General features: G+C 41.9%; 1 protein-coding gene across 3 annotated transcripts in view; it reads right to left on the bottom strand.

Moving 5' to 3' along the window:
- The window catches only part of NELL1 (neural EGFL like 1), an 881,356-nt gene that overhangs the window by 756,124 nt on the left and 112,622 nt on the right, over positions 1 to 12,610 (bottom strand). For 2 of the 3 annotated variants that reach the window (XM_007457631.1, XM_007457632.1), the window contains exon 4: positions 2,245 to 2,415. The exons of the other annotated variant lie outside the window; for it this stretch is intronic. In XM_007457631.1, coding sequence (XP_007457693.1) covers positions 2,245 to 2,415 — 171 coding nt within the window. The remainder of the gene's footprint in view (positions 1 to 2,244; positions 2,416 to 12,610) is intronic. 3 annotated transcript variants of the gene reach the window in all.

Genomic DNA, 12,610 nt, shown 5'->3' with positions numbered 1-12,610 from the left:
GTATGCCCCGGTCGCTCCCAGCTTCTCTTTCCCTAACCTATCTAAAAAAAACCCATTTGTGTTGGGTCCATAAATCATTAACTGGCAACAACTTTATGCTTTCCCTCCAAGATCTCACATAAAGAAAAGCATGTTATGTCATGAACCAAAGTATAAAAATTTTCAAGAGAAGGGAAATAATATTTAGAATCTCCTCAATCCATTCCATATAAATGGGGCTGACCCTAAAGCATACTGTGGGTTCCAGCTCTCCTGCTCTCTCCCTACTTTCCTGGTAGAGAGGCCAGGATATACAGTAAATGAAAGTCTGGAGACGAAGAGACACCACAGATGTGCAGAATAAATAATAATATAACAGTAACAACCACCACCATGTACTGGGTGCCAAAGGCCAAGCACCACCCAAAGCACTTTATGTGAATTATCTTTTTTAACATTAGCATCTGTGAGTATGTGCTAATATTAGCGGTCCCAGTTTACAAATTAAAAAACTGAGATGAAAAGATATTAATGTGCCCAAATTCCCACAGCTAACAAACAAGTGGCTGAGGGTGGCAGAGGAGACTATTTCAGAGGGACCAGAGCATTTTGAAGGCGGGAAACCTTCGATTAGCAGACATATCCTCTCTCCTCTTTTGCCTCTTCTCTAGAGAGGAGAATATGGGGAAATAGAAGATAAAACTTTTGAAAAGAGGAAGGAAAAAAAATTGCAAAGCAAGAAAACAGTGGTGTCTCCAGGACTTTTCATTTGGGAATTACTAAGCGAGGACTTCGAGGCTCCTCTCTGGCCTATGGCACAGGCGGATATGCAGGACCCTTCTTCTCTCCCAGGGGGGCAGCATGAGTGGTGGGTAGGGGGGAGCAAGCGTGCTCCCTGACAGGCCACTTTAGTTCTAGAGAATTGAAAGAGCCAATAAGCTCTTGAAGGTGGAAGTGGAGTTAGCGACTGAGGGCTGGCTTTACCCAGACTGCCCAGCCCACGGTAAAAAGGAGTTTGTGGTTTCTATGGAAACGTGGTCCAGGCACACACATTACATCTAGCTGAAGCCACGATTCTTCAGAAAGGTCCAGAAAGTGCCCGAAATACATGACATCAAACTGTACCAAGACTCACTTTAAGATGGCGGGACTTCCCCTTAAACCTGACACTAGTTTCTGTTCTCTGCCTCTCCAGGTCCCCTTCTAAAAGAGACTGCAGAGCTGGAATGGCAAGTACATTGAAATATCATCTCATCAGAAATGCAGTGTGGAGCTGACTGACCTTGGATTATGCTTCCTTCTATTGGGTGCCAGAAGGGAGGCTGTCCCCAACATGCCTGTACCTTATCCTGGGCCCAAGAGAACAAGTTCTGTGGCCGAACAATCATTTGAACTTTGACAGTATCATTAACGAAAACCAACAATTCATAGCTACCTTGCAGCACCAAAAATTCTCTATAATAGGACTCAGATCACTATCCATAAGGACTTTCAGTGGGTTCTGGAGAAATCAAAATATTCCCCTTGACCACCTGACCACCATCATCCATCTGTCCAGCCACAAGTGATCCAAAAGAGACCAACAGTATCCTTTCTTCAGCTGGCAGTCAACCTCCCTGCCCAGGGACGGACACGGGAGCCAATATCTCCTTCTCAACCCAACCCACAACCTCCTGTGAAAGCCCCGACTTCAAAATAGTCCTGCCATCCTCTGACAAGCTGGGAGGCTCATTCCTCTGCAGAGGATAAATGGCATCAATTCCAAAAGATTCGAAGAACAGCCTCTTTAAGAAGTTGCCATTTGGAAAAAATATTTAAGCAAAGCTGTGCTTGATGAAGTCAAATAGGATTAGCCGCTCCACTAGCACCGCCTTCTCAGATTCAGTCAAAGGCAGACCAGCTCATTCGCTTCCAAGTGGAACGAACTCAACAACAATATATCACAGTTAACTGTGATCACAGCTCCATGGAATTCCAGCTGGTACCTGGAGTACACGGAGGTGCACTTAGTATTCCCCCATCTATAATCAACCTTTTGTACATTTCTTCCTAATTGCCAGATATGTTTCCATTTTAATGAACTTTTTTCTTAACATATTACAGTTGGTCATTCCAGCACGCCTAATGGCCCATTTCGGTATGTTAAATGACGATTAGGGTCCTTTGGTTTGTTTCCCAGCAAGGCTTGGAGGGGGTTGGCTTTGTCCCTTCCCCATCGCTCAATTTCAAGGGCACAATCGCGAAAGATCAAAGGCAAAGTCATACCTGTTGCAGTCGACGTGGAGCAGGAGATGGGAGGCACTAACTGACAGTGCGACCTTGTGCCACTGTCCATCAGCCATCCGGTACGGAAGTGCCTCTGTCCTGGGCTTGCCGTTATGTATGTAGTGGTATCGAATCTCATCCCTCAGACCACTGCTCTCCAGTTCGAAATAGCTGTATGTAAAGAACAAAAATGTGTTTTATTTTACACAGCCATCATCAATCCTCATGACTTGCTACCAGGGTTCCCAGAATCTAAAATTAGCTCAGCTTGACCCAAAGAACCACAACCCACAATCGTACGGTATGGAACCCAATTCACCTTTTGTCTGAGAGCCCTCACGGTGACAGCTTGAAGCCCTGAAATGGAGACTGAATGATCCGCTGTGAGTGACAGGCCACAAGCTAATTAGCAAAGCTTGGTGCAGTGTCGCTTAAGCATAGTTCAGAATGGAAATAAACTGTCAGAGATGAGATGAGTAAGGCTTTTTTTTCTTTTTTTTTTTTACTTCCCTCTGGACAAGAAGCTATAAGTGAAGAACAGCTCTTAGATAATCAATTGGGGAGCAAAGTTTGAAGCTACTCACATATGTGTCAGTTTTTCAAAATTTCATGGAATGAAACATACAATTAAGTTTTTCTTTCCCCAGATTGTTACCTTCTTTTTCCAGATCCATGAAAAACTTTTAGCACCACCACTGTAGTCTGCACTTTCGTCATAAAAGGCAGCCAACTTTGGGACACTCCTCAGTCACACACCAGGGCTGATACTTTCATGGTTGGCAGGCCTACTTAGTCTCCTACGTGTCCCTTCTGAAATGTGTCACCATGATCATCATCAACACAGGGCCCAATCTCACTGACGAGCACTGCACTAGGTATTTGACATATACTATCTAATCTATCACTCACGAAAAACTGTAAGACTGATATTACCCCCTTTTGAAATATTAAAAAAAAAAAAAAAACTGAGATTCCGGAATTAAGTAACATACCCAAGCCAGGATTTAAACTCAGGTCTAGATGTGACAGTGTACGCACTTTATACCAGTTTGGTGCTCATCCCAGAGGCACAGGACAAAGTAGTAAAGATGGCCTCAACTGGCACTCTCTCCCAGCAGCTTACTCATACAGACAACTCAAGAACTACTCGCCTAGACAGATAACCCGGTTCAATCCCAAGATCTGCAAGGACCTACTGCTTCTCTAATCCGTTGAGTTGGCCTGGCCCCACTATCCCGGGCACATTTAATCCAGAACATAAAATGCATCTTCCATGAGGACTGAGATGAATATATCATGAAACTCAGCCTCTATTAGGCATAACTTCCAAATCTCACGTCACGTATGAAAACAAATGCACATTTCTTGCTCACCTTTCACAGAGATCTTCCCAAGAGAGCACCGCAGGGGAAGCAAAATCAAGACCAGCCTCTGACTATCTCATTTGCACTATACAAAGAATCAGGCCCAAGATGACAGATTGAAAATGTTACTTATACTATTGCAGCCGACTCCTGGGCCCAGGTACAAACTTACTAGTAATAATATAATACATATTTTTTAAGACTACTAAGGAGGAAATCCCTTAATATAGAAGACATTCATTTTAAGAGAATTTCCCAATTTTTTTCTAAGCAGCCAGAACACTGGAAGGATCGAACAATCAGAAGACTTAAAAGGTCAGGAAAACCTTAGAGATTATCTAGTCATTCATTAATTTTATTCGTATCATGACTGAACACATAGTGAAAAGCCAAGATAGGGTTTAAAATACAGATCCTGTTCTCAAGATGCTTTGAGAATAGTGAAAAAGGAAATAAAATATGTGCCCCTCCCTCCAAAAAAGCTAGAAATTGGCCTAAGAGAAACAAATGGGAGGCAAAGCTGTCATTTTAAAAGTGACTGGCGTGTGCTGGAAATGGGCCAAGTGCTTTCATAAACATCTCATTTAATTTCTTCAAGGTAAATATTATCATCACTATTTTACAGATGAGTTCACAGATGATCAGAGATATTAAGTACCTTGCCAGAGATCACACAGCTCCTGTATGGAAAAGCAGTAGGACCTGACACCTGAGACTGTACCAAGATCAACACATCATAAGAACACTTTCATCACTTCATTTTGACCAACAAGCTACTGCTAGGGGAAGAGACATGACCTTGAAAAGACCTCAATCAATGACAATCAAAAATACTCCAGATAACTTGAATCATAAAAAAAAAAGAAAGAAAAAGAGAGGCATATACATTTAACAAGATTTGATCATTATTCCTGGGGTTATGACCTCATTGAGCAAATGCTCAATGTATTATAAACAGATCTTTTAAAGATCATTTTGCAACAAATTGGAGTAAGTGGGTACCCTCGGGATAATCACAAATATACAGTTATGAGAAAACAAATGTGCCCTAATGTTAGGCAAATGGATACTTGTGTCTTGGGGTAAAGTATCTGACAGCATCATGCACATATACAAAAACTGCTGTGGCTCAAACAACTTGGATGAAAGTCAAGATGATGTGTTTAATTTAAAAAAAACAAACAAACATGTCAGAGTTGAGAACTGCTTACAGGTGACAGTAATTCCCCAGCATTTCTGGCCTGCAGACAGGGCCAAATCCTGTGGCCTGAGAATGCTCTCAGGCAATTAAAAAAAGAAAAAAAAAGGTTGGATAACTGCAGAAGTGGCCCTAGAGATGACAAAGAAACCAGATGGCTAAATGATATCTGGATAAAAGTGTTTCATGAGGGACTTCCCTGGTGGTGCAGTGGTTAAGAATCCACCTGCCAGTGCAGGAGACACGGGTTCGAGCCCTGGTCCGGGAAGATCCCACATGCCACAGAGCAACTAAGCCCGTGCGCCACAGCTACTGAGCCTGCGCTCTAGAGCCCATGAGCCACAATTACTGAAGCCCGCATGCCTAGAGCCCGTGCTCCACAAGAAGAGAAGCCACTGCAATGAGAAGCCTGCGCACCGTAACAAAGAGTAGTCCCCGCTCCCCGAAACTAGAGAAAGCCCGCAGACAGCAACGAAGACCCAATGCAGCCAAAAATAAATAAGTAAATAAATTTTTTTCTTTTTAAAAGTGTTTCATGAGTGCTGGGAAGGGAAAAAGGCAGGATTTCCAGGCAGTAACCCTCTGCTAATACAGACGTACGGCTTAGTCCTGAAAGCAACATGGAGGAGGCGGCCATTCGGCCTGACAGTGCTTGACTGTAGCCTAAAGGGTAGACCCATGATTTGTAGTAGAGCCTTGTTACTCAAGGATGGCCCACTGACCAGCTGTGGAAATTCAGCTTATGGGGCCCCAATCAAGACCCACGTGAGTCAGAATCTGCATTTCAATAAGATCCACAGATGATTCATGTACACATTAAAATTTAAGCAGCACTGTGGTAGACCACACTAGGTGTTGCTTTACTTCCTGCCCAACTAGTCATGGTGAGGAAGGAGATGTTATGGGCAAGTGAGTAAGAGCCATGTGGTGCTTGCAGGGAAAGGAAGGCCACTGGAAGAGATGGTAAGCCAGTGTCTAGTGAGCTCTCTGCCCCGAACAGTCCTCTCTCTTCAGGCCTCAAATGCTTTAGGGTCCTCCCGGGAGTTTGCAGGAAAGGGCAGCTGTATGGGTGATAACGTTACCAGCCAGATTTTGTGAGCAGCAATTCTCCCTTTAGCCTGGGACCTCAGCCAAGTGTGCTGTTCTACTGAACTGTCTTGGCTCCCAGAAAAACCTGTGCATCCTTCAAATATTTGAAAACAGCAATGATAGTCACTACAAAGTGTTCTCTTTCAGACCAAGCATCCCCAGCTCTCTCTTTTATACTCCTGTCCCCCACCCAGACCGAGTCCTTCCTGGTCAAGGATGCTGTCTTAACTACTCTTTGCAGATCCTTCCCCAACTTGGTCACCACGATCTAGGTATGGTAAAATGGATCAGCTTCCGCCGTAAATACAGCATCCAGGAATAAAGACTCCTCCTCTGGGCTGTACACAGCTCTGACTGCATCCTAATGCTGACACTGACTTCCAAACATCTAATACTACAAGTCCTTTGATACAAGATGCTATGAGGGTGAATCATTCCCATCCTGTATTTACATAGCTCAATTTTTTTCAACCTAAGGCCTTGCTTAAGTGCTAGGCAGACCCTAACCAGAATCAGCATGAATAATTCTCCAAAGCCCACCCTTGAGTATTAAAAACAAGGTTACTATGAACTGAAGTCAAATTTCACAAGACTGCCTGAATCCCATGCTATATTCATAAATAAAATTTAGGAACAATAATTCCAAATGACATAAATAGATTAAGATTAACAAAGTTATTTTTATTAAAATATTAGGCATTTTCCTGAAAACTTATACCAAGGAATCCATTTCTTGAGAATATTAGATAGACCGACAAGATAACTAGACACTCTCAAAATGCTGAAGTGGTTATTGCTGGATGAATGTGTTTCTTCCATATACTAGGATGAAAACAGCAAAGGTTAATTTAAAAGTGGTATCAAGAAATTCCCTGGCGGTCCAGTGGTTAAGACTCAGTGCTTTCACTGCCGTGGGTCCAGGTTCGATCCCTGGTCGGGGAACTAAGATCCCAGAAGCCTAGTGGCGCAACTAAATAAATGAATAAAAAAACAAAATAAAATGGTATCCAGTGCTAATTCATTAGTAAAGACAAAAAGTTTCTAAGAAAAAGTCTCTTTTCCAGCGATTCCACAAGGATACATATTGACTATTGGAGAAATAACTAACACCCCCAAAGAGCTCCAGAGTCACTGTAGCACTGGCTTACTTTCCAACAGCTCTCCTGTGCCCCTGAACAACCACCTCCTGGAAGTCTGGGTGGGGCGGTCACGGCAAAATGGATTTGGGAAACAAGGCCACTCCTACCCAGTGTGTGTCCCTGGCACGGTTACTGAGACAGGGAAAAAGCCAGGCAGGCCACTACCTACTTTCTGTAAAGGGAAACAAATCATCACAGGTATAGGGAGCACCTGTGTGGACCATTCCCCCAAATGCGGAAAAATACCAAAGATGATTAAAAGAAACATTTCCGAGCATATGGTCTAGAATTTTGTAGGACCTCAGGAAAGGTTAATTCTACCTTTAACAATATAGCTAATATTTATTTAATAATAACCAAGCAAGACTCTTGGTCATATATCCAGAAAAGACGAAAACTCTAACTCGAAAAGATACACGCACCCCAATGTTCATAGCAGCACTATTTACAATAGCCAAGACATGGAAGCAACCTAAATGTCCATCGACAGATGAATGGATAAAGAAGATGTGGTGTGTGTATATATATATATATACACACACACACAATACATACATATATACAATGGGATATTAGCCCTAAAAAAGAAATGAGATAATGCCATTTGCAGCAACATGGATGGACCTAAAGATTTTCATACTCAGTGAAGTCAGTCAGACTAAGACAAATATCACATGATAGCACTTACATATGGAATCTAAAAAAAAATGATACAAATGAATTTATTTACAAAACAGAAATAGACTCACAGACATAAAAGTCAATCTTACGTTATCAAAGGGGAAAGGGAGGAGGAGGATAAATTAGGATTTGGGGATTAGCAGATACAAGCTACTATACATAAAATAGATAAACAAGGACCTACTGTGTAGTACAGGGAACTATATTCACTCTCTTGTAATAACCTATAATGGAAAAGAATCTGAAAAACAGATATCTATGTATAACTGAATCACTGCTGTACATCTGAAACTAACACAACATTATAAATCAACTATACTTCCGTTAAAAAATAATAATAGTCAATATTTATGGTGCTTATTACCAGAAGATAACTATAGGTCTTTATATTTCATATCAAAGTAATCTCTACCGCATCCTATGAGGTATTAATCTATTGGTTATTTGCTTTAACAGACACTTCCACAGCACTATGTGCCAGGCACTATTCTACAAGTATTTACTTATTTAATCTTCACTGCAACCTCAAATATTACCAACTATTATCATCCCCATTTCATAGAAGATGGAACCAAGACACAGATTAAATAACTTTCCCAAGGCAACACAGCTAGGTAAGAGCAAAACTAGGATTCCAACGGGGAATAGTCTGGCTCCAAGGTTCCTGCTTTATGCAGCCTCCCAAGTCCATGCTTTTAACCACTACCTCACTTTACAGAAAAGAAATTTAAGATTTGAAGCTCATACAGGTGATAGAACTATGACTTAAACTTTGGTCTGACAGACACCAAGTGGATGCTCCCAATGGCAACATTACTTTCTACTGTGTAATGAGGCTTCAAGTATATTACCTCTAATTCTGCCAACAGTCTTCAATGCCAGTAATTATATTCACATGAGAAGTATGGAAACTGAGGCTCAAATGAGAAAATGCCTTGCCCCAAGTCACACTGACTCCTAAGATTTAAATCCAGGTCTGCTGAATTCCAGATACAGTGACATGACCCTATCAGGGTCAGAGGGCAAGTGAATTCAGGTAGCCCCCATCCCTGGTCCCCACGATGCCACAGCATCCCCCATTTCTCACACCATGAGGAAATCATACATGCACCCCAATGTTCGCAGCAGCAGGCTATTTACAGTAGCCAAGACACGGAAGCAACCTAAATGTCCATCGACAGATGGACTCAAGTGCAAGCCCCCATTCCTCACTGTATGAGGAAATCATCATCTACGGAGAGAAATGCTATAGCTATTCCTAGAGAAGCTCTTTTCCCTCTCCTGGCCCTTTGCCCACTGCTGGGATAATGAAGAGAAGAAGCCAAAAATACCAGGAAGGTATATTATGTCCTACCTCAGGCCAGGGGCTCAAGGACTATGTGTACGGAAAAGAGGCAATGGCACAATTTTTAAGTAAATAATAATACAAAGAGCACTGGCCCAAGGATACCAAGATGTGATTTCAACCTTCAGTCTGCTATAGACAAGCCATGTAATCTTTGGTAAATATGTCTCTGCCTCTCTGTGCCCCGGTTTCTCATGTCTGTTAAAGAAAGTGATTAGATCTGATCCACAGAGCCCTAGGATTCTTTGGAAAAGGCTTAGGTGCTAGCACAGAGGAAAAGGATGGGGATGCAACCTCTTTTTAACCAGAGCAGCTTCACTCTTACCTGTTATATAAATTGGAGTTTCCCATAAGTTTGTTTGGATGAAAGCAATCTGCTTCCAAACACCATGAGGAAATCATGGTGTCAATAGTCTGAAACCACTGAACTAAATAATCTTTAATAATCTCAGGTCTAAATTCCTACAATTCCAATACTACTTTGAAAACTGATATACTTTAAAAGAAACTGAATAATTGGTTGCTTGGTTAGTTTCATTCTACCCTTGACTTTTCTGGCAATGCTTAGGCTCCAGGTTCCTTAGCAGCCTGGGAGATAGAGGACAGGAGATGGCAAACATGGCAAATGTAGCAGATGGAGCTAATATTCACACCTTGCCTTTCTCCCTGGACACACAGCGGACTGTATTTCTCAGTGCCCTTGAGTCTAGGGGGCACCATATGACTAGCTAGCTGTCACCAACAAAACATGAACAGAGGTGATATGAATGACCAACACCAGGCAGTTAAGAGAAGGGTGTCTTATCTATGCCAGTTGCAGAGGGCCTAATAGAGGATTCAGAGCCCTTAGTGGGTGGTGGCGTCACTAGATGGAGTAAGTCTGGGTCCTCAAATGACTGCAGGAACACCATTCCTCCCGTAAGGACTGAACAAAAATAAAGCTGTATTGTTAATAATCCACAGAGATTTAGAGGTTATTAGATTACCTTGACTTATTAATGAGAGATACAGCAACATGAAACTGAGGAAAGGTAAAAAAACTGAGAAATAACCATAGACATGAAGCTATTGCTAGGCTATAAATAGAAAGAAATGACAGGGGGCATGAATACAGTCATCTCCAGTCCTATATAAGATAGATAACCTGCATTGTATGGCCTAATATTCTGTTGGGCAAATGATATCTTCCCAAAATTAGCCACAATGGTATCGCCCATCTCATGTGGTCGTCTACAATGCAACCTTGACTTGTTTCCAATTGAAAGGGGGGATCTATGTCCCCTCCCCTGGAACCTAGGTAGGCTTCTCAGTGCTTTAAGGGCAAAAGTGATGCCTGATGACTTCCAAGACTGGATCATAAAACACGGTGCAGTTTCTATCTCATTTGCTAGAACACTTGAGCTTGAAGATCTGAGTCACTGTGTAAGAACCCTGACACCCCTGATGCCATCATGCTGTAAGAAAGGCCAGCCCAGATTGGGCAGACTACATCTAGGTACTCTGGTCAACACCTCCAACTACCAGGAGAGACCCCAGCCAGCCACCAGTAAAAATACGAGACATGTGAGTGAAAACCCATCCAGATGGTTTCCCCAGCTGTCCACCCTTCCCAACTGAAGCCACAAATACTGTGGAATAGAGACAAGCCATCCCTCTCTGGATACTGTCCAAAGTCCTGACCCACAGAATCTGTGAACGTAGTAAGTTTGGGGATGACCTACCTGTTAGTGAAACTGGAACACTCTAACTTCAGGTATACAGGTTTTACAACTTTAAAAATTGAAACTATCTTTTAAGTATGTGTCTACTAAATGCCTGGGGCCATTGGCCACATGATCAAATCTCAAAGTGCCAATTTTCTGCTTATAGCCCCACAGACTTATAACTATGCATTTTCTTCCAACATAAAAAATGGAATTCTGCCCAGAAAATGCAACGGAAACAGTATCAATAAATCATATCTTTGAAAATGCATCATTTTCAGTAGCTATTTAAAGAAATAAATACTGAAGGAATACATTGGTATCTTTCTCACTAACCCTTTTTTTTTCTTGTATCAAGTCCCATCATTTTGGCCTCAAACATCACGTTCAGTGAAATGAAGTGGTCACCTCGGTGGTCCTTTTATAAATCAGGTATCTTCTGTGGGTTCTAGCCCCAAGTTCTCTTCCAGTCTATAAAGTTACCAAGTTAAAGGATACTCCTAATTTATCTGGACAAACTTCCATTAATACCAACTTCTGACTCCTTTATTCACAGCAATGTGTGTAGTAGAAAGAGGACAGACACCAGAAAAAACATGCCTAGTATATACGAGGGGCTTCAGACTCTAGCCGGCTTGTGTTCAATCCCTGACGCAGCCATTTAATCCCTGTGTAAATGTGGACAAGATACATCCTTTCTCTAAGCCTCCTTTTCTTCATCCAGTAGAAAATAATACGCCTCACAGGTTTCTTTTAAGGAAAAAGAATGACGTAACATTCGCAAGTCACCTTACAAAGTGCCTAGTGCCCACTTATTTCTTTCTGCAAACATGGAAACAAACAGCCTCATAGAAGGGTGATGCTGATGAAAGAGTCCACATCCTGCTTTTTATCAGAAAGAATGTTTCTCTGCCCTCCCCCTTCCCTTGTTTAGATTTGACATCATGATTTTATTTGCAGTTGTAAACTTACACATTACTTCTGTACTCGATCCTCTTAGCAAACATCTAGCAAGAAATTAATGGTGACAGCAACTACAAACTGCCTCCATTATTGAAAATAAAACATTTATGTGAAATGAAATGTAAAAATAAGGTTCTTTACACCTATTCACAACAGTTCCGTGACAGTCTTAAAAATCATGGGATTAGGCATGCTATTCTTAATGAAGGAAAGGCTGGCTTCTAACTTTCCCAGATATGGAGAACCAGGAGAAAAGACCAAAACCTTGGAAAGTTAAGATAAAATTTTTTTAATTTAAAAAAACTTAAAAGTTCACAGCTACCGATGGAAGAGCTAACAAAGGGGGGAACGACTGTCAGCATTTGACTAATGGCCTCCAAATACAGTCAAATATAAATACTTATTAAGCAACCCAGCCCAAGGCATGGAGCTCAGAACCACACAGCTGTATCTTATCTTAAACCTAAGGCATAGCTCCAGATCTCCAGGAATTCAAAATTAAGATGTTTCTAAATAGTAACAGTAGTAGCTGTAGTAATGGCCAACACAAATATAGTACTTTCTAAACTTCGAAAAACTTCCTAAAGACTTTAAAGAGAAGGAATATTATTGTTCTCAAACAAGAAATATAAAGTCTTCAGTTTTCTTAACTCTATTGAATTTTTTTATTTTTATAGTTCAAAAATAAGCATCTTAAGGGCTTCCCTGGTGGCGCAGTGGTTGAGAGTCTGCCTGCCAATGCAGGGGACACGGGTTCGTGCCCCGGTCCAGGAGGATCCCACTTGCCGCGGAGCGGCTGGGCCCGTGAGCCGTGGCCGCTGACCCTGCACGTCCGGAGCCTGTGCTCCTCAACGGGAGAGGCCACAGCAGTGAGAGGCCCGCAT

The sequence above is a fragment of the Lipotes vexillifer genome, unplaced genomic scaffold, assembly GCF_000442215.2.
Source record: "Lipotes vexillifer unplaced genomic scaffold, Lipotes_vexillifer_v1.1 scaffold505, whole genome shotgun sequence".
NCBI lineage: Eukaryota > Metazoa > Chordata > Mammalia > Artiodactyla > Lipotidae > Lipotes > Lipotes vexillifer.
The sequence above is the reverse complement of the archived record's forward strand: the minus strand, read 5'-3'. Positions and strand labels throughout refer to the sequence as shown.